At 41.3% G+C, this 26057-nt stretch overlaps 1 protein-coding gene and 1 long non-coding RNA gene across 4 annotated transcripts in view; one reads left to right on the top strand and one right to left on the bottom strand.

Moving 5' to 3' along the window:
- The window catches only part of LHFPL3 (LHFPL tetraspan subfamily member 3), a 180246-nt gene that overhangs the window by 15984 nt on the left and 138205 nt on the right, over nucleotides 1-26057 (bottom strand). For 2 of the 3 annotated variants that reach the window (XR_015750035.1, XM_026677243.2), the window contains exon 3: nucleotides 4266-4306. The exons of the other annotated variant lie outside the window; for it this stretch is intronic. Coding sequence is in view for 1 of the 2 variants with exons in the window: in XM_026677243.2 (XP_026533028.1) it covers nucleotides 4290-4306 (17 nt within the window). In the remaining variant the exon portion in view is untranslated. The remainder of the gene's footprint in view (nucleotides 1-4265; nucleotides 4307-26057) is intronic. 3 annotated transcript variants of the gene reach the window in all.
- On the top strand, nucleotides 13263-25105 carry LOC148130153 (uncharacterized). Its single transcript, XR_015750034.1, has 3 exons — nucleotides 13263-13757; nucleotides 19919-20087; nucleotides 23733-25105. It is a non-coding gene; the product is annotated as an uncharacterized LOC148130153 (long non-coding RNA).

Here is a 26057-nt window from a genome sequence, read left to right as displayed (position 1 = left end):
ACCACTGGAGGATTCAAGAAGAGCCTGGACAGTCACTTGTCTGGAATGCTGCAGGATTTCCTGCTTGAGGAGGGGTTGGAGTAAAAGACCTCCAAGGTCCCTTCCAACTCTATTGTTCTGTTATTCAGTAGTAATGTATGGCTGGGAGAGTTGGACCATAAGGAAGGCTGGGTGATGAAGGATTGATGCATTCCCTGTGGTGTTGGGGAAGACTCTGGAGAGTCCTTTGGACTGCAAGGAGACCAAATCAGTCAATCCTGAAGATAATCAACCCTAACTGCTCTGTGGAAGGATGGAAACTGATGCTGAAGCTCAAAGACTTTGGCCACCAAAGGAGAAGAGAAAATTCCTTGGAAAAGACCCAGAAGTTGGGAAAGGTGGAAGGCAAAAGGAGAAGGGGACAGCAGAGGAAGGAATGGTTAGATAGGGTCATTGACGGAATGGAGTGGAGTAGAGTAGAATTAGAACAGAACAGAATAGAATATAGGATAGGATAGGATAGGACAGGACAGAATAAAATAAGAAAAGAAAAAATAAGAAGAGAAGAGAAGAGAGAATAGAATAGAATAGAAAATAGGCCAGAATAGGACAGGATAGAATGCAGAATATAATGTAGGATAGGATAGGATAAAATAGAGAATAGAACAGAATAGAATAGAGAACAGGATAGAATGTAATAGAATAGAATGCAAAATAGAATGTAGGATAGGATAAGATAGAATAGAATAGAATAGAATAGAATAGAATAGAATAGAATAGAATAGAATAGAATAGAATAGAATAGAATATAGGATAGGATGGGATAGAATAGAGAATAGGACAGGATAGGATAGGATAGGATAGAATGTAGGATAGAATGTAGAATAGAATAGAATAGAATAGAATAGAATAGAATAGAATAGAATAGAATGTAAGATAAAATAGAATAAACTAGGATAGGATTGGATAGGATATAATTCTTTATTGGTCAAATGTGATTGGACACACAAGGAATTTATTTCCAGTGCCTAAGCTCTCAGCGTACACACATACAACCACAAAGTGATAGGACATCAATCATTAATCATAGTTACAACGAACATTTTGGCTATCTCTGGGAGACGGTGGAGGACGGAGGCGGCTTGGCGTGCTACAGTCCATGGAGTCACGAAGAGTTGGACGCGACTTAGCGACTGAACAGCACTGGCTAAGAAGTGTAGGAGGTTTTCTTGCCTTCATGCTGAATATCAAATCCTATATTGAGGTTTCATTTATTGAATTCCGAGAATTTCCCTCCCACCCTACAGTCCCGAATTCACACCCAATAGGGAAATGATTTTTAAAAATACTCCTACATCTCTAGATTAAAAAAAAGATGCCCTGAGAGCTACCTACACGTAGGTTGTTTTTCGACACATCCTCCAGAAATACTCTTTGCTGTATAGGTGGAAATTTTGAATACCACAGTTAACATTTCATCTTTTATTTCAGGAACATCTCTCACCCGTCTAATCTGCTGGGAGTGCACCTTTTTTTAAAAAAGAAATATCAGGGCTCGCTTATTAATTAGAAACAATTTAAGAGGTTGCTGTTGCCGGTTTGGAGCAATTCCTGAAATGTTTAGATCTAAGATAAACGATTGTCAGGGGAAAAGAGCGACGGGTTGCATAAAACCTCTTTGATCTTGCAACTTCTGTTTAATAGCTCAGAGGGTTCTGTTGTTTTTTTTTTCCTTTATTTTTTTTCCCCCCGGCAGAACTGTTTGAAGGGTGGAAAAAAATTGTTATGATTAAAAAGGTACTGTCCTTAGTTAACTAAGATATCCGGCTAAGATAATGTTGATTAAGGAACCTGCTCAATTTCTCAGATGAGCAGAAGACAAGTTCTTTTGAAGATCTTTCCTACTGCTAGAAACTCAACCCTCTCAACCAGAAGATAAGGTCTTCTGTCACGCCCCCCAAATCAGGATTACCGTAATTTCCAGGTCAAATATTTATTGCTTGAGCCAACAAATACATAAATAAGTACATGAGAATCTAATGGTCAGCAATAATTTGGCACTAGATAAAAATTAACACCAGGAAGTCCCAAAGGTGGGTTTGTTTGTTTTTTCAGGAGGCAACTGGACGTCCTTTGTTTTCCCTTGAAAACGTTTCGCTTCTCATCCAAGAAGCTTCTTCCATTCTAACTGAACAATGGGGAATGACTTGAAATCTGCATTCAGTCAGAACTGATGAAGCTTCTGGGATGAGAAGCAAAACGTCTTCAAGGAAAAAAGCAGTTTTATTTATCATCTCTCTCTCATCTCTCTCTTTCTCTATCCTATCTATCTATCTATCTATCTATCTATCTATCTATCTATCTATCTATCCATCATATCTATCTATTTATCTAATCTCTCTCTCTCTCTCTCTCTCTCTCTCTCTCTCTCTCCCTCTCTTGAATATGTAGCAGAAAGAGGTAATCTGAGAGGTTCATAAGGCTGATACTGTATGGAACAAAACTGTGGCTGAATCTAGATGTTTTCTGTTTTGGATACCATGAAGCCCCTCCCAGAAGGTAGCAAGGAAAACAGGTTGTAAACAGGATGTGTAGCATCCCAGACAATCCTGCAGACCCTCTTCAAGCATCCCTTATATGCCATGTCCTGGATAGAAGGGAGTGACCTACAAATAATCTTTTCTGCTGTCCTCACCACTCTGCACTGCCTTCCAGTTTTTACTACCGGTTCTTTGGGCGTGGCTTGGTGGGGTGTGGCTTGGTGGGCATGGCAGGGGAAGGTTACTGCAAAATCTCCATTCCCTCCCCACCCCACTAACCTGCTTTCCAGCTCCGTTCTCCTGTGCAGGGCAACCAAAGAAGACCCAGCCAATCAGCTGGGACTCAATGGGAGGCAGAGAATAGATGGGGGCGGGGCCAGTCAGAGGTGGGATTTGCCGGTTCTCCGAACTACTGAAAATTTCCACTACCGGTTCTCCAGAACTGGTCAGAACCTGCTGAATACCACCTCTAGTTATGCGGATAGAATCAAATGAATAAATAACAGATTATAGTGGGGGACACCCATTAATAACGGTTTTATGAGACTATTCCTTCTGGTAGCTCCAGGGAGCTGCAAATTACATCTCAAGATAGTGTCGTACTGCCGGCTTCTGGATCCCCTAAGTTCTGACAAACGTCTCCCAAGTGTGCTGTTTTCTTGTACCACAGAGTATAAACTCTTCAAATGTGCAGCTCTTTAATTACAGCCCGAAGCAATATAATCCAGGGAAAACTTTACCACTGGAGGATCAATATAGCATTCAATGCATTATTAAACAAACAAAAAAATCTGCTTTTTTTTTTATAAAAAAAATGGGGGAGCTATAGGCAAAGCAATCTCCCAATCTCCATGACTTTTACAGCATAAGAAGTGGATAGTTTAAACTCCTCTTTATGTTGCTCGAATAATAAGAATCTTTTTTCCTAAGCAATTTAATACAGGGAAGCTTTTTTCCCCTCCTCTGTTTCTTTATCATGTTGTTTTGTTTTACTATAACAATTAGGTGTCTTTTTAAAAAGAATTGCATAATATATAAGGGGTTCCTGCTTGAGCAGGGGGTCATACTAGAATTAGGTCTCCAAGGTCCCTGCCAACTCGGTTATCCTGTTAACTTTTACGCGGTGGACAATCCGTTTTCTAAACTCAATAAATAATTTAATTTAGCTAGATACGGGGGAAGAAAAATTAGTTATGTGATGGATAACCTGTTTTCTAAATTAAATTTTAGACTGTATTTTATTCCAATTTCATTTAAAATCGTATTTTCTTCCAAGTCCATTTAAAATCGTATTTTCTTCCAAGTCCATTTTAAACTGCTTTTATCAAATTATAGTAATAATTTGTTTCTGGACTTCTGCACTTTGATAAGGCCCAAGGGCTAATCAATAAAGAAAGAAACAACAAGCTCTCCAGCTGTTGCAATAAATAAAGGAAGGAAGGAAGGAAGAGAAAGAAAGAAGAAAGAAAGAAAGAGAGAGAGAGGGAGAGAGAGCGCTAGATGGGGACAAAAATTAAGCTACCTATGCTGTGCTAACACAAAGGGTTGCAGAGCACTTTAACAAACACACAAACGACAACTTTTAGTACGACCTTGGGAAAACGAACATCGGTGGAGCCACACGAAGTATCAAGCATGCTGCTCGGGCCACAAAACCACAGCGGAAGCCATGCAAAAGTTTTTTCTATTTGCCAGAAGCACACAGAAACTCCACCACACGGTGCAGAAGTTCATGCTTACACTTACATTAGTGTCCTAGTCACCTTTGCCTTAAGCATTTCCATCGTCTGCACAGGAAAGGAAAAAAAAAACAAGAAAGGAAATCTGACCCACATGCACAGGGTAGAAAATTCATTTTCCAATACGTTACCAATTTGTATACAGGTAATCCTTAGCTTACAACAATTCGTTTAAGGATCCTTCAAAATTACAACAGCACTAAAAAAAAAAAAAGTGAACGTATGACCAACACTTACAACTCTTGCATGAGTCCTGTGATCAAAATTCAGACGTTTGCCCACTGGCTCCTATTTAGGATGGTTGCAGTGTACCGGGTTCATTTAACAACCATGTTACTCACTGAACACCTGCAGTGATTCCCTTAACAATTTGGCAAGGAAAGGTCTGGAAATGGAGCAAAACTCACAACAAATCTCTCCCTTAGCAACAGAAATTGTGCTTGTAATTTGAGGAGTTACTGCAGGGGTGGGATTCAGCCGGGGTGTTACTGCAGGGGTGGGATTTGGACCGGTTCGAGCGAACCGGTAGTTCCAGCGACCAGTTGGCCCTGCCCACCCGCCCTTGCGCTAGTCTGTCCTTTGTTTCCGTGTTTTGCAGCTTAGCTGATTCGTGAGCACAGTGTTTTGCCGTGCCTCAGCTGTTTTACTCACCGGGGCTGCAGTAGAAGGTAAGCTTTAGAGCTGAAAAATGGGCAGTTTTGAAACGCAGTGTGCACACGTGCTCACCAAACCAGTTGTTGCACCGGTTGAATCCCACCACTGAGTCACTGTATTGGCTCGGTGTCGACCCTGAGCCCCCCACCTTGTGAGCCCCCAGACCCCGTGGTCATAGGAGGCCAAACCCATTATGAGGTGCAGCAAATCCTCAATTCGAGGTGGCACAGGAGACAACTCCAATATTTGATCAAGTGCAAGGGCTACCCCTTATCAGAGGCATCTTGGGTAAAGAGTAGGAACGTCCAAGCCAATTGCCTTGTGACGAGGTTCCATGCAGAAAATCCAACCAAGACCGGGGGGGGGTGTGTGTGTTTCGCAACTCTAAGTCCTATTCCTGCAATAAATTTGTTTTCTTTTTGTGTTGTACAGGTCACCTTCAAGAAGTGGGGGGAGCCGAATGTCAACTGATAAAATATTTATATGGTCTTTTTAGAGTTGCCAACAGAAAGGGAGGGGGGGAAAGGGGTTTGAAAGAGCAGTGCGGAAGCTTGGAAATCAAAAGTGAATTCCATAAATAGTTTTTTAAAGATAGTAACTAGGTGACTGAAGTTTCTGCCATGCACAATTCTAACTGGAGAGCATGATTTATGACTCTTGGCTATGGATGTGTCCCATGAGTTTGTATCTGTTGTGTGCTCTTGTATTGTTGCAGTTGAAGCTGAAGTAGTCATTGAATGGTAAACTGACTGGTAAATTGACTAAATTACTATATTCTAAAAGAGCATTCTTTATCTTTTTGTCTTTCATGGTTCTTTTTAAATCACAAAGCAAGTAAATGTTTTATATCAGCCCATAACACTTTCCCCAAGATTTCAGAACCGGAAAAGGTTTCCTTCACCTATTAAATTTTATAAACTTTGGCTATTCAGTGCTCTGCAGACCAGGATTAAAACTCGGAAACAGTTCCTTGTGCCATAGAGATTTATCGATGCCTAATTTTCTTTTAAACATTTGGAAAATATTATTCAGAGGAAGCAAAAGATTGCTAATTTCTGGGGCTCGATGCTTAGTTCAGAACGAACGCTGTGCTTCGAAGAAACTTTCATTTGAGAATGAAAATAAATATATGCGCTGTGCCTCGGTGGCACAGTGGTTAGAGTGCAGTACGGCAGTGGCACAGTGGTTAGAGTGCAGTACAGCAGGTTACTTCTGCTGACTGCCCGTTGCCTGCAATTTGGCAGTTCAAATCCCACCAGGCTCATCCTTCCGAGATGGGTAAAATGAGGACTCAGATTGTTGGGGGCAAGAGGCTGACTCTGTAAACCACTTAGAGAGGGCTGTGAAGCACTGTAAAGTGGTATATCAGTGCTGTTGCTATGTGTCCCAGAATAATGTAGTAAACTCCAGTCTGGGTCCGTTCCTTTCCTCCCTGTGACTGACCCAGACTCGAGTTTGAAACTTTGAATTGTTCCACGAAAAGCTTTAAATTTAAGCATTTCCTCCTTTTGCACTGAACTTGAGAATAAATATTCTGGTTTGATGAATCTTACCAGAAAAGTTGTTTAAAAGCTTCCCACAAACAGGGGCATTCTGTGTAAAACCAGGACTTTAGACGGATTTAGACATTATAAAAAAGATGTTGAGACTCTAGAAAAAGTATAAAGAAGAGCAACCAGGATGATTAGGGAACTGGAGACGAAAACATATGAAGAACGGTTGCAGGAACTGGGCAAGGCTAGTCTAGAGAAGAGAAGGACCAGGGGAGACAGGATAGCAGTGTTCCAATATTTGAGGGGCTGCCACAGAGAGGAGGGGGTCAAGCTATTCTCCAAAGCAGGGGTCTTCAAACTTGACAGCTTTTAGGCTTGTGGACTTCAACTCCCAGAATTCCTCCTCCAGTCATGTGAGCTCAGGAATTCTGGGAGTTGAAGTCCACAAGTCTTAAATTTGCCAAGTTTGAAGACCCTTGCTCCAAAGCACCCAAAAGCCAGACAAGGAGTAATGGATGGAAAGTGAAGAAGGAGAGATTCAACCTGGGAATAAGGAGAAACTTTCTGACAGTGAGAACAATCAACCCATGAAACAGAAGTTGCCTTCGGAAGTTGTGGGAGCACCATCACTTGAGACTTTCAAGAAGAGATTGGACTATCATTTTTCAGAAATGGTGTAGGGTCTCCCGCTTGGCCAGGGGGTTGGACTAGATGACCTACAAGGTCCCTTCCAACTCTGATTATCTGTTATCTGGATTGTTAAAACCATTACTTAGGAAACTGGTTTACCAAAGCAAGATTCTCAGGGCATACCCATAGAAGAACATGGTTTATACCTTGTTTTAGTAAAACGAACCGATTTGCTGAAATGCCAGCATTGTTTATTCATAGCCTGCTTAAATCTAGGCAAGTGAGTCTAAAAAGCTTTATATGGGGCAGTCTTAAAAAGATGGTGGAGAAAGCATCTGGAACATGTTACACACGAGACGAATTCTGCATCAGGTGCTTGGCTTCAAAGAACCAGTGTTATCCCTTTGGGGTCTAAATCAAAAGTAAGGATGCTGCCAGATTTCGTAACATTATGACTGCTAGCAGACCCAACGCTTACAGCTACTGCTAAGAATTATAGTTTGATCATATCTGAAGCCCCAGAGTTTTCTGACCAAACTTGAGTCTAGGATCATGTACTTTCCTACCCCCAAAGGGGAGTTTACATTTTGTTGTGGCCCGCCAGCAGAGCAGGCAGATTTGGACAGTGAGGAGGTTGGGGAGGAACATGGGCCAGTCCTGGAGTCTGGGGAAGGCTCTGACGAGGGCTTTACTTCCAAGTCAACCCTTGTTCCTTAACTGTTCCCTTCTCCTGACAGCTCTGTGCATGCGCACACTGGGAACGGGCTCCAGCTGTTCTTCTGCCCCACAGATCTCCGACTCCAAAGGCAGCTGATAATTGTCAGACGGCCCTGGCCCCATCTCTGCCTCCGACGCAGAGCCCTCGTCATAGTCTTCCCCAGACTCCAGGACTGGCCCATGTTCCTCCCCAACCTCCTCACTGCCCGATTCTGCTGGCAGCTCTGCCGGCCGCTGGCGGGACACAATCCTGACAAGCAAAGTCAGTCGGGAAACCAGATTCACTTAACACCCACATGAGTAACTTAAAACCTGCAGTGATTCACTCAACAACAGTGGCCAGAAAGGTCGGAAAATGGTGGTAAAACTTACTTAACAGCTGTCTTGCTTAGCAGCTGAAATGTTGGGCTTCATTGCAGTCATAAGTCGAGGACTGCTTATATTGCTAACTGGCCAAGCGTCTTCCTCCTATGTACATTTAAACCAGATGCCTTTAGTGTTTTAAACATGTTTTAGCATTTTTAATTGTTTTTTTTTTTAAATTGTAAGCTGCCCAGACTCATGGATTGAGATAGGCAGCTATAGAAATTAAATAAATGAATACATTTGCAAAGGATCTCAGGTTGGAAGGATTACTTAAATATTCTGAGGTTGCAAACTGAGTCTATATGGACTATTTGGGAGTGTTTGCTGATGTTTTTTTTTTTTTACTTCAAGCCATTTTAATACGTACAGAGCACCAACTTCATAGCTGAGCAATCTTCCCAGCAAATTCATGGATGATTGCCTGTAGCTCCTTGAAGCATTCTCTGTAGCAGAACATAACACTCAAAAGCTTATGTCAAATTCAATGAGATGTGAAGAGACTAATCTTAAGAGCAATGGCGAGAGATAAAAATCTAAATTGCGCCTCTCAAATCTACAGCATCTTTTATTGCATAGATATCCCACATTATGTGGGGGAAAGCTAGTGATGGTATGGGGTGCAAGCTAGTAGAGAGGTAGAGATGTTATACTTTATAATTGCTCTGAATAACTTTGGAGTTGCATGGATTAGCCTCATCAATGCACTGCGCCATGCTCTAGATAATAGAACAGAACTAAACGGAACAGAATAGGTAGAATGGGATGGGATAGAACGGGACAGAACAGAACAGAACAGAACAGGTGGAATGGGATGGAACGGAACAGAACAGGTGGAATGGGATAGAATGGAATGGAATGGGACAGAACAGAACAGGTGGAATGGGATGGAACAGAACAGAGCAGGTGGAATGGAATGGAAAGGAACAGAACAGAACAGAACTGTATTTGGCCAAATGTGATTAGATACAGAAGGAAATTGTCTCTGGTGAAGAAGCTCTCAAAGTACATACAAAACAACAAAGTAATAATAATCATAATAATTATACCAATAAGAGAAGTTAGTAGGAAAAAAATGATAATAGTAATACAGTCATACTACATGGGTAAATATCCTTAGACATAAAACAGTACTGTCTTACAGATAGAATGCAGAAAGATACTTATAATGGAAAGATACTAAATCTACTGTCTTCTAGAAACTGTCACATGTCCCTCTGTTCCAATAAATGTTGAAAATTCATGCGAAAAAGTGCCTTCCTTGGACAGATTTATTTTTTCAGGATTAAGGAAGAATCTTCATTGAACAATGGCCAATTTGAGTGTAAAAGGTCCAAAAATATCATTTTTGACAAATGCCCAGTGTTTGTTCTTCAGAGCGGGAAGACTACGCACCATACAAAAATATGTATGTCAGTAAAGCTTTTTTCCCCTTTCCTTTTCCTTATTTTGCTTTTCTTCACAAGTTGACTTTAACAAAAGAGAACACCTCATAGTTGTATGACTACCCAATATTCAATATCTGTACTCACCCCCCAAAAATTGCATTGGTTGAATTTCTACCTTGTCACCCAGCTCTTTAAAATCACAATCACAACTTGCTGGAGAGGAAATGAGACCCCTCTCCAGACAAAGTGGAAGGAAAACACAAGAGGAGAAAGTAATTACTTTCATATCGTGTTTCCCCAAAAATAAGACCTTGTCTTATAATTTTTTTGCCACCAAAAAGAAGGCACCAGGTCTTACTTTGGGGGGATGTCACCCACTGACTAACCTCACTTGTGCGCATTGCCCGTAGCCTCCTTTTCGCTGTCAGAGGCCTTCAGGAAGTTCTTCTTCTGCGGCCGGTAAGGCTTTCCTGAAGGCCTCTGCAGCCGATAACAGAGCTCTGGATCGATCCTGAGCTTTGTTATGAGATACAGAGGCTTTCAGGAAAGCCTTGCCAGCCTTGCCGGCTGCAGAAGAAATGGGCCAGCAAGGCAGGTATTGAGGTGTGTGAGGCCTCGCTACAACTGTCCAAAGGTAAACAGTAGGGCAGCTCCACCCCCACATCCCCACCCTAGCTTAATTTTTACCCATGCACTCTGGAGTGGGTGGGATCTTAATTAGGGCTTATTTTTGGGGAGTAGGGCTTATATTGGGTGCACATGTAAAAATCAAGCTAAGACTTACTTTCAGGGTAGGGTGTATTTTTGGGGAAACAGGGTATTAAGACCTCAAAATATCAGGTGAAATTTCCCAGAATGACAGATATACCTACATTCAACTTCCAAGGGTATGTGGTTATCTCTAGAGATTTCTTTAAGGCTTATTGAAGGTGGAAAGAGGCTTGTGGCCACTACAGTGGAACAGAGTTTCTCAACCTTGTCAACTTGAAGATGGGTGGATTTCAACTCCCAGAATTCCCTAGATATCACTTGTGGAAGTGGAAAAGCCACGGACTTCCCTTCCTGTACAAAGCAAGCAGAGGTCATGGGTTTAATAGCCTAGGAAAGCTGCAAGGAAGACTTCAAGGAATAGAGATTCTTATCTCCCAGAAGGACTGATACTCGGAGGTGATGAAAAATTCAGGATCCATCTGGTAGAAGAGGATGTGGAACAGAGGCTTTCTAGAAGAATCCATTATCAAACCGCCATTTCCAATCTTGGCTTCAAAAAACAGAATAACAGTTGGAAGGGATTTTCTAGAATCTAGATCAACCTCCTGTTCAAGCAGGAAACCCTACGCCATTTTGAACAAATGGTTGTCTGATCTCTTCTTAAAAACCTCCAGTGATGGAGCATTTACCACTTCTGGAGGCAAGCTGTTTATTTTAACCTTGGTCAAATAAACCAACTTTACATTCCTTCCTTTTACTTTTAATAATCTTGATCTTTAATCCCTTCAAATGATGTCCAAATTATTTTCTTTTCATTTTTTTCTTCATCTCTTCTCACAAAATTACAAAAAATTCAACAAGCTTCTTTTATAAATCCAATGTAGGAAAATTACCCAAGTCACTCTGTTCATTTGTGATTTCTACATCCCTGCTAATTATTAAAACACCAATCAGTTTCTTTTGTATGTCCAATGTCATATATTTTTAAATTAACTGTAAGTCTGGTAAAATGTACTTTTCTTTCATAAAACCTTTTAAACATAATTTATCTGCAGAGGCAGACATGCTTAAAATTAACTTTTCAGCTCATTGTTCAAAAATATCATTCAATGTGTCCAATGTTTCAATTTTTTTTCCATTCTGTATTAGTAAGTCAAATATAAATGTTCTTTTCCTTTAATTGTAAACTTTAGTTCTTTCTAGTTCCCTTTTGTATCTAATCTTCAAAGTCCCATCCTGTGATTTAAAAAAAATGAATTCAAAGCAAAGGCACTTTCCCGTAGGAAGGGTTATCACAATTAATTCCAAAATCTTTTTTTCGTCAAATTTATCTGGATCCTTAGTCTGTTCGTTACTTTCCAAAATCAAAGTTTTAATCATCCCTTTGCTGCTTCTTTTTTAAAAAAAGTCAAATGTGTATTTAAAACTTGTTTCACTAATGATTGGAGGAAACTCACCTGACGCTATAAAACTTGTTAATTCAAAGATTTCTAATAGCTGAAAAGCAGATAACAAGCAATTTCTGAAAGTAATTAGTAAAAGCAATATGCAAACCTAGTGTCCTTAAAAGACTAACTGTAGTTTGAGCAAGATGGCTATTCCCTTGTCTCCCAGAGATCTAAACAGGGGTGGGGGTTTGCAGAGGTTCAGGGGAGCCTCTAAATAAGATTCTGTGCAGTTTGGAGAACCCCCAAATCCCACTGCTGGCTGGTCCCACCCACCCCACCCTGCCCCTCCCAGGAATCCTCATGCTCCCCGTTTTGGATGCAGGTAAGTGCAGGGCTTGTGCAGAGGTTCGGGGAGGATGAAAAATGGGCCTCCCGGAAGTTTGGGAAGGCTGGAAATGGGTCTGTTTCTAGCTTCTAGAGAGCCTCCGGAGCCTGGGGAGAGCAAAAATGCCCCTCCCCGCTGTGGCGCAGGAGGCCAACTAGGCCACGCCCACCATGGCCACGCCCACCCAGCAACCAGGCAGGAAACCCTTTGCTAAAATGTTTGAAGCCCACCCCTGGATCTAAACCCATGGGAGACCATTATCTTGTGGTTTCCACCTAAGGAACAACTGTATGGAGCACTAGCGGGTAATCTCATGTCTTCTCCGTATCCAGAGAGGCATTACGAAGAGTCTATCCGCTTGCTGGGGTTTTTCATTACGCTGCATTGGTCAGCTCTGCTAAAAATTCACTTTTCAGTTTGCTGTTATTTTCCCTGGATGTTCTGAATTAGGCACATTTCATCTTTTTAGTGACTTACTGACCAATTTTGCTTCATTTTCTGCTGAAAATTGGTTTGTTTTCTGCTGTCAAATTTCAGCGGGGCAATTGCTGAAACTGTTGGGGGGGTGGGGTCACAAAACAGAGTTGAGGCTGTATTAAACTGTGGCTGGAATAATCACAAAACAAGCTGTGGAAAGGATTTACCTCACAGAAGCTTTCAATTACACAGAAATGGGTAGATGCCATATCGCATTCTCTCCCCTACCCGAGTAACCGGTTCTTGTGGTTTTACATATTGCTTGGCCGCTACTAAAACTGTAGGATATATACAGACGATTTATAGGAGTTTATACTGAAATTGTCCCTGGCTCTGCAGAATGAGATCATAAACTTTCCACGAATGAGATCATTGGAAAGTAACAACTCTACTTCCCTCAGCTAAAAACTCATAAGGAAGACGTAAACCACTCAGATTGACAAAAGGACAGCACTGTAATATTTCCTTAGCTAAAGAACAAATTAACAACGGAGACAAATACCAGCATAAAGACAGATTAATCATGGCCTTTGATTGACAGTCAATGCTAAAGGAAATCAATGCTGACCGTTCTTTCAGAAGGACAGATACAATAATGAAGCTCAAATACTTTGCAGGATCCAATCTGGCTCAGATTCCGGGACCACAGGTTTATTAGACTTCTGAGTTTTTGGACTTGTGCTGCAACCCATCCTCAAGGAACTTCTCTCTGACCAGAATGTTTGCTTTTGGCTACTCAATGCGTAGTATTTATGTGGTGCCTAGTTGTGTTTTTTAGTTGCCTTTTTAATTGTTGATTGGGGTGTTGATGGCCAGCTATTAAGTCATTGGCTATTGTTTCCTTGTGGTGCCGAGTCCTCTGCTCCCAAGTATCTGATAAGCTGAGGGTAAATCAGCACTCCCGTTGACTGACAAGAGGCCAGTTTCCCAGGCTTCAATTATTTCTCTGGCTATTATTGTACCTGCTCAGCCAACAATTTTAGTAGCTGCAAAATGGAATGTATGTCCTTCTTCACTGCAGTGAAAGTCTGAAAACTTGGCAGACGAAACCACTGGTTCCAGTGACCAAACCCAGATTGGATATTGCAACATTATCCTGGGACACATATATTTGCCCTCATTCGTCAAACACTTTGGCCACCTCATGAGAAGAGAGGACTCCTTGGAAAAGACCTGGTGTTGAGGAAAATGGAAGGCAGAAGCAGAAGGGGATGGCAGAGGACGAGATGGTTAGATGGTGTCAAGGATACAATGAACATGAATTTGGGCAAAGTTTGGGAAGCAGCGGCAGTGGTAGGATTCAATTTTTTTTACTACCAGTTCTGTGGGTGTGGCTTGGTGGGCATGGCTTGGTGGGTGTGGCAGAGGAAGGATACTGTAAAATCTCCATTCCCACCCCACTCCAGGGGAAGGATACTGCAAAATCCCATTCCCTCCCCAACCCACTAACCTGCTTTCCAGCTCCGTTCTCCTGTGCAGGGCAACCATAGAAGACCCTGCCAATTAGCTGGGACTCGGGAGGCAGAGAAGAGATGGGACATGGGGCAGTTAGAGGTGAGATTTGTCGGTTCTCTGAACTACTCAAAATTTCCACTACCGGTTCTCCAGAAGTGGTCAGAACCTGCTGAATACCACCCCTGGACAGCGGGCCTGGCATGCTGTGGTCCATGAGGTCGCAAGGAGTAACTTCAAATGGTCACTAATGTACAGTTGTAAGTCAAGAACTACCTGTATACAGCTGGCTTCTGTATCTAAGGGAGGATCTCATCTCAAGTCTACCTGCCTGAGATGCTTGTGGTCCAACATCTTAAACACTGGACCAGTGTTTCGCAACCTTGGCAATTTTGAGACATACAGACTTCAATTCCCAGAATTCCTCAGCCAGCTGACTGGTGAATTCTGGGAACTGAAGCCCACACTTCTTAAAATTGCCAAGGTTGAGAAAGTAGACCTACAGTAGACCAACTGTCTTTCACAGAAGTCCTACTCACTAGTTAATGCCTTTAGTCAGCAACTGCTTCCTTTTTATATCATATTTTACTTTTTTGCCAGCATCAACACCTGCTCTTCATTAATATAACATGTACTATTTCATATCTGAATTGGCAATATTGTTATCCACTTATCTGGACTTTATTTGGGCAGCCCGTGAAATTAAATTAAAATGAGTTCTCCCTGATTTATCATGAAAGCTGTTCCTTCTGGGGTTTTTTTTTTCCTTTTCCTTTTTAAATCAAAGGCATGGATTTCATTTCACTTTAGCCAGAAGGAAATTTGGTAGATCAGAATAAACATAGCTGGTTTCTTAGAAACCTTGCCTTTCAAAGGAAGCCCAAAATAATTGTCCCTTCTTTTCATTAGACTAGCAATTTATGTTCTATGTTGCATTGTTTACATTTTAGCCCTTATTCAGGAATGCCGTGAATTAAAAAGCCAGGCACATGGACAAAAAGTAAAAAGACAAAAAAGTAACCTGAAAGCTTTTAGCACTTTTGTGTATAATTTCTGCACTGGCTCAGATTGCTTTGATGCTGAAGGGATTTTAAACAAAGAAAATGTGAGCTATATTTAAATATAAATCCTCTATCCAAAGATAACATACAGTGATTCATTTATAATGATTCTTCTTTCAGTATCTAGGACAGAGGGTTTTTTCATATCAATTTAATAAGTTCTTAACTCCTAACAGATTAATTTGGAAACCAACTTCATATAAACTACGTGTTTCCCTCTAAATCTGGAAGAAATAATCCCATGTTCTAAAACTGACAAAAGGTCTCCAGTTTCATTGTTCCTGTAAGAAGAAAACCAATGGATGGAGACGAGGGAATGAAACAGGAACTACTGCGGATGTGAAATTTGTTAAGGTCTTGGGATTTAAGAGCCAACCAGCAGTGAAGCTGATGTAATATAGGCTGATGCAATAAGAATGAATCAGCATAGCATGGGTATTTTCCCTTTAAGACTGGGGATGGGTTCTATCCCTTTAAGAGATGTTTATATAAAGGCAGCCATTAGAGGGCGTGTTCTCTCTCCTTGTGTCCAGTATTCATTGTAGAAGTCTCCATGTAGAATTAAGAAGAAGAAAGATTGCTTGTAAGGTATTTTGCCTACCACGTATATGTCTGTATATAACTGTTGTATATAAACCACAGTTAAATGTCTAAGTCTCTGTGTGCTGTGTTTTACTCCTGGGTTGTCTCATAATGGTAGTCACACTGCAAACGCTCTGACAAAATTGTTGAAACCTAACTACAATCTATAATCCTGGAGACCTCAACATAAAATAGACAAATAGAACACATTTGAGATGCCCAATGAAGTAGCAGAAGAAGGAATCATCACCTCTGAAAACCATGCTACCCCTGGCCAACTTCTCAATCCATCCCAAGAGACCATCAGGATGAGTGGTGAGATGGCTCACTAGGACTCTGGGTGCGAGCAGAGACCATGATGAAATCAGGGTTTCCCTGAAGATCCCGCTGTATCTCAGGGAGCCAACAGAAGCAGTATGATGTCTTTCAGCTTTGCCTGGGAAGAACCTCCTTCAAGACCTTCTTTAACCAAAGAACTCCCCATGTTAAATGTGTCTCACAGAATCATCCAGATGGAAACTCCTACCCAGCGTTTGGTCCAACCACCTGCTCACTACTGGGTACACAAGAGCATCTTTGACAGACCCAACCCCCACCATTATCAACCCCACCCAAGCCACCAACAAGAAGGTGCCATGGAGATAAAACGAGGGGAAACCTTTGCATAAGCCACCTGAAGTTTTTTGAGAAGCAGCTGGATAGAAATGTAATGAATAAACAGGGGACGATAATTAAAATAATTTGTACACTGCCTAGAGACCCTCTCTGACGAGGAGGAGAGGTTAGGAAATATGAACTATAAATAAATAACATATGAATGAATGAATGAATTAATGAATGAATGAATTAATGAATGAAGGCACATATACATGTCCCAAGATAAAATAAATAAACAATAATGTTTAAGGATTTAAATAAATAAATAAATGCCAATCTATATATATAAAAGTGAAATTCACAATGTTGAAAAACACTCATGCATCATCACAAAATCTCCAGAACCGTAAAGCCTACAAACTTGAAATTTGGCACGTATGTTTCTCTTGGCTTCTAGGTGCTCACTAAGAAAAGCCTTTTTTTGAAATGACCATTGGATCATTAAAGTATTACATTATTATTTCCTGTCATCCTTCACTTAGAGACAAATAACCTACTGCTAAGGAATTTGGTTCTATCCTGTAATCTGCAACTCCACTGCAAAAACATATGGAACAACTCGACCAGGGCAAAACAATAGACGCAATCTACATAGACTTCTGTAAAGCCTTTGATTCAGTGGTACACGACAAACTACTCCTAAAAATAAAATCCTATGGTATCTCTGGACAACTGAATAACTGGATAGAAGCATTCCTGTCAAACAGACAACAAATGGTCAAAATCGGGCGTCCTATCAAATCCAGTACCTGTCAATAGTGGTGTTCCCCAAGGCAGTGTTCTAGGACCAACTCTCTTCATACTCTACATAAACGACCTCTGTGATCATATTAAGAGCAATTGCGTTCTCTTCGCTGATGATGTAAAGCTGTTCAATACCACAGACAATACTGCTACCCTTCAAAAAGATCTTGACTATGTATCCGAATGGTCAAACAAATGGCAACTTCAAATCTCAACAAATAAATGCTCTGTCTTACATATTGGCAAAAAAAATCAGAAAATAAAATACAAGCTGAATAGTCAAGATCTTGTTGATGACCCAAGCTCTGTAAAGGACCTTGGAATACTCACCTCTAATGATCTAAGTGCTAGAGCACACTGCAACTACATAGCCAAAAAGGCATTAAGAGTTGTTAACCTAATCCTACGTAGCTTTTTCTCTGGTAATATCACACTACTAACCAGAGCATACAAAACATTTGCTAGACCAATACTCGAATACAGTTCATCAGTCTGGAACCCACACTACGTATCTGATATTAGCACAATTGAAAAAGTCCAGAAATATTTCACAAGAAGAGTTCTCCACTCCTCTACTCGCTGTAGAATACCTTATGCCACCAGACTTGAAATTCTAGAACTAGAAAACCTTGAATTACGCCGTCTTCGGTCTGACTTAAGCATGGTATACAAAATCATACATTGCAATGTCCTACCTGTCAATGAATACTTCAGCTTCAACCATAACAACACAAGAGCACACAATAGATACAAACTCAAAGTAAACCGCACCAAACTTGATTGCAGGAAATACGACTTCAGCAATAGAGTGGTCAATGTCTGGAATACTCTACCCGACTCTGTAGTTTCTTCCCCAAACCCCAAAAACTTTAACCTTAGACTGTCTACTATTGACCTCACCCCTTTCCTAAGAGGTCTGTAGGGCGTGCATAAGCGCACCAACGTGCCTACCGTCCCTGTCCTATTGTTTCTCCTATTCTTTTATTTTTCTTGTATGTAACCATTTCATGTATTCACAACTATGTATACATTTATACTTATTATCTTGTAAACAATTGGCAAATCAAATAAATAAATAAATAAATAAGCATAGCATGGGTATTTTCCCTTTAAGACTGGGGATGGGTTCTATCCCTTTAAGAGATGTTTATATAAAGGCAGCCATTAGAGGGCGTGTTCTCTCTCCTTGTGTCCAGTATTCATTGTAGAAGTCTCCATGTAGAATTAAGAAGAAGAAAGATTGCTTGTAAGGTATTTTGCCTACCACGTATATGTCTGTATATAACTGTTGTATATAAACCACAGTTAAATGTCTAAGTCTCTGTGTGCTGTGTTTTACTCCTGGGTTGTCTCATAATGGTAGTCACACTGCAAACGCTCTGACAAAATTGTTGAAACCTAACTACAATCTATAATCCTGGAGACCTCAACATAAAATAGACAAATAGAACACATTTGAGATGCCCAATGAAGTAGCAGAAGAAGGAATCATCACCTCTGAAAACCATGCTACCCCCTGGCCAACTTCTCAATCCATCCCAAGAGACCATCAGGATGAGTGGTGAGATGGCTCACTAGGACTCTGGGTGCGAGCAGAGACCATGATGAAATCAGGGTTTCCCTGAAGATCCCGCTGTATCTCAGGGAGCCAACAGAAGCAGTATGATGTCCTTCAGCTTTGCCTGGGAAGAACCTCCTTCAAGACCTTCTTTAACCAAAGAACTCCCCATGTTAAATGTGTCTCACAGAATCATCCAGATGGAAACTCCTACCCAGCGTTTGGTCCAACCACCTGCTCACTACTGGGTACACAAGAGCATCTTTGACAGACCCCCCCCACCATTATCAACCCCACCCAAGCCACCAACAAGAAGGTGCCATGGAGATAAAACGAGGGGAAACCTTTGCATAAGCCACCTGAAGTTTTTTGAGAAGCAGCTGGATAGAAATGTAATGAATAAACAGGGGACGATAATTAAAATAATTTGTACACTGCCTAGAGACCCTCTCTGACGAGGAGGAGAGGTTAGGAAATATGAACTATAAATAAATAACATATGAATGAATGAATGAATGAATGAATGAATGAATGAATGAATGAAGGCACATATACATGTCCCAAGATAAAATAAATAAACAATAATGTTTAAGGATTTAAATAAATAAATAAATGCCAATCTATATATATAAAAGTGAAATACCACTCATGCATCATCACAAAATCTCCAGAACCGTAAAGCCTACAAACTTGAAATTTGGCACGTATGTTTCTCTTGGCTTCTAGGTGCTCACTAAGAAAGGATTTTTTTGAAATGACCATTGGATCATTAGTATTACATTAGTATTTCCTGTATTATTATTAACACGCTCTGATGCTAAGGAGTTCTATTCCCTCTCCCCACCTGAAAAGAAATCTGTTCCAAATGCAAAACACAAGCAGAGGAGAGGAGTTTCAGTTTCAGTTTCGAGCACCAAGCAGCTTGAGTACAGAACAGTTGAGCCAAGCCACGCCCAGGCTCCTTGCTGTCTCCTTCTTGCTCACACAGCAAATACTCTTTCAGTTTTCAAACAGCCCTCAACTCTCTCACACAATGCCAGATGAATACTGATGGATGCTGATAGGCAGAGGCAGAATTTCCCCCCCTTATTTTCCTCCCCAAAAACTAAGCCCGACCACATAGTTTCATAAAAAAGCACGGGTATCAAGCTAGTAAAGGAGAATATTTGTAGCTCAGGGTTGAAATGAGAGGTCCTTGGTGCTCTCTGAGCTTGCTTGTTTTTTTGCAAATGTTTCATGACACAAAACTAGGTAACATCATCCATCAGTGCTGACGATATTACCTAGTTTGGGTCATGAAACTTCTACAAGAAAACGAGCAAGCTCAGAGAACACCGAAGACCCTTCAAATAAATAATGTTTAAGGATTCCTGATTTTTAACTTTTCCCTTTTCTTTCAGGATCCTGGCTTCTTTTACTATAATGCCCAAGAGAAGAGTTTTTAGGAGAAGAGCAAGCAGAGCCTGGTGGTGGAATCAAGAGAGGAACCAGCCTAGAATCATAACATTGCCACGAACAGTCTAAGCCTCTCTTGAATTCTATTGATTCCTATGTAGAACCAATTTAATGGTGTTACTTGACTAGATTCTTATGTATAATATGTAAGCAATAAGTCTTCTGAACTGGAACTTAATGTGTGACCCTGATTCTTTGCCCCAAACAAGTCATTTTGATGCTGTTGCTATTCAGAGAACCTTCCCTACTAAAGACTACAGTTTAAATACGAAGAGGGGAAGGAGAGAAGGGGAAATGAAGAAGGAAAAAAAAATAGGGCACTGATTATTAATTACCCTGAAGACATGTTAAAAAAACAACAGGTTTGCTGCCACTCCAAACAACCACAGGTAGCTGGACTGCTTAAACATCTACGGTTCTGATGCCACATCCAAAACCTTTGTAAACAAGAAACAACAAAGGTAACCAAAAAAGGAACTCCAGAGATATCCTGACTTGTGAAAACAGGTTCAAAGGTAGCATCTGAATTGAGAATTTCAATCTGGCCGAGCTGTAAATGTATAAATAATTGCACGGCAACTGTTTGGCAGATTCTGTGCAGTTCTTCTTCTAATGATGATTTTAAAGTGGAGCAATTAGAATGAGGCTTAGAGGTAGAAGGCATCAGGATTCCAGCAATCACTCTAATTAAATCACGATTCTCGAGCCAAACTTCAAAAAACTTCAAAGATGTCATGCCCCAGTTGGAATCTGGTTTTGAGGGAGAGGTGAAACAGTTGGACTAGATGACCTACAAGGTCCCTTCCAACTCTGATTATCTGTTATCTGTTCTCCCCTGGGTGTGTCATAAAGCAGAGTCTCCAATTGAGCACCTTCACGGGCTGGGTGTCATGTTCTCCAATTAAATATATTTGTGGACAAAAGCTCTGGTATTTAGTTACAATCTGTTAAAGATAAGACTTGGAATGTACTTTTGCTTTCAAACTGCTCACTGCTCTTCCAGATTTCTTTCCTCCCCACCCCCTTTTTAATGGCAACTACTAAAACAATCATAGGAATGTTTTATGAGTTGACCGAAGGTGCAATATTAACATTAGCCTTTGTCTTAATTTAAAAAGCATTTTTTTGACAATAACTCGAATCTTGCTCTACGTCAGGGCTGTCAAACTCAAGGCCCGAGGGCCGGATCTTGCCCATGGGGTGCTTAGATCTGGCCCGTGGGACCGCCCTGGAAATAGCGAAGGACCTGCTCACAGTGCCTCTGCCCGCAAAAACGGAACTCTGTTTTCGCTGGCAGAGGGTTGCAGGAGGCCATCTCGGCTGAAAATGGAGCTCAGGAGCCCGTTTTCACTGGCAAGGCACTCGGGCCGCCACAGGCACCCCTGACACGAGTGACATTAAGCTGGCCACGCCCCCCCCCCCGAGGTCAAACACAATGCTGATACCACCCTCAGTGAAATCGAGTTTGACACCCCTGCTCTATGATGTAATCTTTTCTTCTCCTGCAAAGCTTCTAAATATCCATCACATTAACTGAATACTGTAGTGAACACCTACAATGCAGTGGTGGGATTCAAATCTTTTTACTACTGGTTCTGTGGGTGTGGCTTGGTGGGCGTGGTGTGGCTTGGTGGGCGTGGCAGGGGGAGGATACTGTAATATCTCCATTCCCACCCCACTCCAGGAGGAGGGTTACTGTAAAATCCCATTCCCATCCCACTAACCTGCTTTCCAGCTCCGTTCTCCTGTGCAGGGCAACCAAAGAAGACCCAGCCAATCAGCTGGGACTCAGTGGGAGGCAGATAAAAGATGGGGGCAGAGCCAGTCAGAGGTGGTATTTGCCGGTTCTCCAAACTACTCAAAATTTCCACTACCAGTTCTCCAGAACTTGTCAGAATCTGCTGAATACCACCTCTGCTACAATGTCTTGAGAAGGAAACAAATTGCATACACCTCAAACACAGCCAAGGTTTCTGAAGGCAGCATCAAGCAAGCTATTTTTTTTTTTTAACCAATCCCTCCTGGGGTAAGAAATAAAAAAATCATTTCTCTGCAGAGATGGAGCTGTAAAGTTTTTTTTTAATAGTTACATTCTGTTCCAACCCAAGGCATATTTGGAACTTAATAACTGTCAACTCGTAAAGCATTCCTATGCTTGTTTTCAAGTTGCCATAAGCAGGAGGAGGGGGAAAGCCTGAAGAAGCAGTACCGAAATTAAAACCAGAAGTACATTCCATGCTTATCTTTCAAAGATTGTAGCTAGGCTACCAGATCTTCTGCCCATGAAAAGTCCGTGAACGTGCTTCATTGAAGAATCTGATTTATGACACACCCAGGGGGAGGGGGGAAACAGGGTCACAGGTGACCGTAAATCACGTGTGTCAGAGTTGGCTTAATACGAGTCAATGCTGACATGTTGCTCCTAATAAATCTTTTGGATTCTTTTGAAGCTTGGCTCAAGGCTCATGATTTAATTAGGGCAATCACCGAAACCGTGACAGCAAGCCAACTCTCCTTATTAATCAACATCTCTGAAGATGTCTGAAAGAATTATTTTATAATGAATGGAAATCCCCCAGGATGACTTCCTGCCCACTGTAGAACTCAAGTGAGGCAAGCAGCCCTAGCACACTATGGTGCTTTTACCATTGTCATTAACTTACTGCTATCTATTTTGCAGTTGTATAAGAGAGGTTAGTCTTTCCTTCCTTCCTTCCTTCCTTCCTTCCTTCCTTCCTTCCTTCCTTCCTTCCTTCCTCCCTCCCTCCCTCCCTCCCTTCTTTCTTTCCTTGTCTCTCCTTCCTTTCTTCCTTTCTTCTCCCTCCCTCCTTTTCTTCCTTCCACCATGATGGTTCATTAGTTAGAATGCCGTATTGCAGGCTGACTCTGCCCACAGTCTGGAGTTCGATCCTGACCGGCTCAAAGTTGACTCAGCCTTCCATTCTTCCAAGGTCGGTAAAATGAAGACCCAGATTGTTGGACAGTGGAGGACAAGGGAGCCTGGCATGCTGTGGGGTCATGAAGAGTCAGATAAATGACTTAGTGACTGAATAACAACTTAGCAATGTTCTTGAAGAATGAAGGTTGTCTGGGTGCGAATTAATTAGAATGGCTCTATTTTTGTTTGAAAGGGATTAAAATCAGGCATGGGATTCTACCAGTTCGCACCTCTTTGCTAGAACTGGTTGTTAACATTCTAAGCAGTTCGGAGAACCGGTTGTTAGAAGAAATTACGGGTCTAATCCTGTAAGGAAGGCAGAAAGGAAACATTCTGGGGTTGCTTACAGAAACTGCCTCTCCGTTAACCCTTATTACATTCTTGGCAGGACTAGACTTCCTGTCTCAGGAACGTCTCTGGAGTTATTTTTCCCTCCTTTGCTGGTACTTTGCTTGTGTGGAGTGACCATTCAAAGTTACAATGGCACTGAAAAAAGTGACTTATGACCATTTTTCACACTTACAACTGTTGCAGCATCTCCACAGTCATGAGGCCAGACGAGGAGATCTGCCTCGATGTGAGTGATATTGAGTTGGCCACGCCCAGCCAATAACATGACCACCAAGCCAGGTCCACCCAGTCACACGACCAACAAGCCACACCCACCACCTAAGCCACACCCACAAAACCGGTTGTTAAATTTTTTGAATCCCACCCCTGATTAAAATCCTTCCAGGGGCCCACATCTACAAGATAAAGAGTTTACGGTGTCACACTCAAATCCCCCACCTTGCAATCCAACTCTTCCTGCTCTCTTGCAGATTTTGACATCCCGCCACCCCTCGTGGACTCACCTGCCCGGAGGACTTTCTGAATTTCTGTTGCCTAATTTAATTTCTGATCCTCAGCCTTGACTGGTGGCCAGTCAGGCATCTGTTCCACGCCCAACTCCAAGCAAGCTTTACCCAGCATAGTGCCCTTCAGACCTGATCCTAACAAATTGCTGCTGGAACATAATCCGATGATTAGAGAGTTTTTCCCAGTGCTATAAATCGCTAAATGAAAATGGGCTGGCTTATTTCTCTTGCAGCTGCATAATTTGCTGCACATTGTCTTTTAAAAGTGGTAATAAAGATTTGCAGAGCTTTTTTTGGAGGGCTGCCTTCAAGTCAGTCAGGGGTGGGCATTTATGGCCCCTTTTATGATCTGGACTTCAACTCCCAGAATACTTGAACCAGCCAGGTTAAACATGAGACAGCTGTGTGTTGCAGTTGCCAAAAAAAAAAAAAAGCCAACGCAGTCCTAGGCTGCATTAACAGAAGGACAGAATCAGGACAGCGTGAAGTGTTAATGACACTTTATAATGCCTCGGTAGGGCCACACTTGGAATCCTGCATCCAGTTTTGGTCGCCACGATGTAAAAAAGATGTTGAGACTCTGGAAAGAGTGCAGAGAAGAGCAACCAAGATGATTAGGGGACTGGAGGCTAAAACATACAAGGAATGGTTGCAGGAATTGGGTATGCCTAATTTAATGAAAAGAAGGACCAGGGGTGACATGATAGCAGTCTTCCAATATCTCAGGGGCTGCCACAAAGAAGAGGAAGTCAAGCTATGAAAATATCTACAGACCCCTCACATCCCAGACACAAACTGTTTCAACTCCTACCCTCAAAATGACGCTATAGAGCTCTGCACCCCAGAACAACTAAACACAAAGGAAGTTGTTTTCCAAATGCCATCACTCTGCTAAACAAATAATTGCCTCAACACTGTCCAACTATTTACAAAGTCTGCACTACTATTACTATTAATCTTCTCATCACTCCTTATCGCCCATCCCCTCCCACTTGTGACTGTAAGACTGTAACTTTGTCACTTGTCTCCTTACGGTTTATACTGTCTCCTAGTATGATTTGATTGCTTATTTGTACCCTATGACTATTATTAAGTGTTGTATCTTATGATTCTTGACGAATGCATCTTTTCTTTTATGTACACTGAGAGCTTATGCACCAAGACAAATTCCTTGTGTGTCCAATCACACTTGGCCAATAAAGAATTGAATTCTGTTCTATTCTATTCTATTCTATTCTATTCTATTCTATTCTATTCTATTCTATTCTATTCTATTCTACTCTACTCTACTCTACTCTACTCTACTCTACTCTACTCTATTCTATTCTATTCTATTCTATTCTATTCTATTCTATTCTATTCTATTCTATTCTATTCTATTCTGGTCTCCAAAGCACCTGAAGGCAGGACAAGAAACAACGGGTGGAAACTCATCAAGGAGAAAAGCAACTTAGAACTAAGGAGACATTTCCTGACAGTGAGAGCAATGAACCAGTGGAATGACTTGACTTCAGAAGTTGTGGGTGCGCCATCATTGGAAACTTTTAAGAAGAGACTGGACAAACCTTTGTTTGAAATGGTATAGGGCTTCCTGCTTGAGTATTGGGTTGGACTGCCAGGAGTTCGATTCTCACTGGCTCAAGGTTGACTCAGCCTTCCAGCCTTCCAAGGTGGATAAAATGAGGACCCAGATTGTTGGGAGCAATATGCTTATTCTGTAAACTGCTTAGAGAGGGCTGTAAAGTACTATGAAGCAGTATATAAGTCTAAATGCTATTGCTATTGCTAAAATACTGGGAGGAAATTATTTCACCAGGAAATACCAGCTACAAAATTCAATTTTTCAACTTTGAAATGGCACACATCCAAAAACAGCTCTTATATAATTCTCAGGACGGATCGATGAAATTTCAGGTGTTTTGGGGACATAACCTGATTGAAAATTCCCCCTAAAATGTTCCGAATTAGAGGTCGCAGGCAGTCACTTTGAACTGTATCCTTTTCTAATCCATTCCACAGATTACCAATTTCTTAACTGGGTTGGATAAAATGCGATGCTTCTGCAGAGAACATCGCTTTATGTTGCGTTAATTGAATTTTTTTTAAACCTGCAATTTCGGTAAACGGTGGGATTGTTTATATTTTAATTGATTTTGCTGTTTTTAGTAATAGTAATTTTTTTAAAAAATTAGATTGCTTTACCTTTGTCATTTTCTTGTGCAAAGATTTCTCATTACTGTTGCTGTTGACATTCAGATGCTTAATTGTCTTGCAAATGGTTGTTAGGCA

This window comes from Notechis scutatus, chromosome 6 (assembly GCF_049901735.1).
Source record: "Notechis scutatus isolate UNSWTSFEM ecotype Mainland chromosome 6, rNotScu1.2, whole genome shotgun sequence".
Lineage (NCBI taxonomy): Eukaryota > Metazoa > Chordata > Lepidosauria > Squamata > Elapidae > Notechis > Notechis scutatus.
The sequence above is the reverse complement of the archived record's forward strand: the minus strand, read 5'-3'. Positions and strand labels throughout refer to the sequence as shown.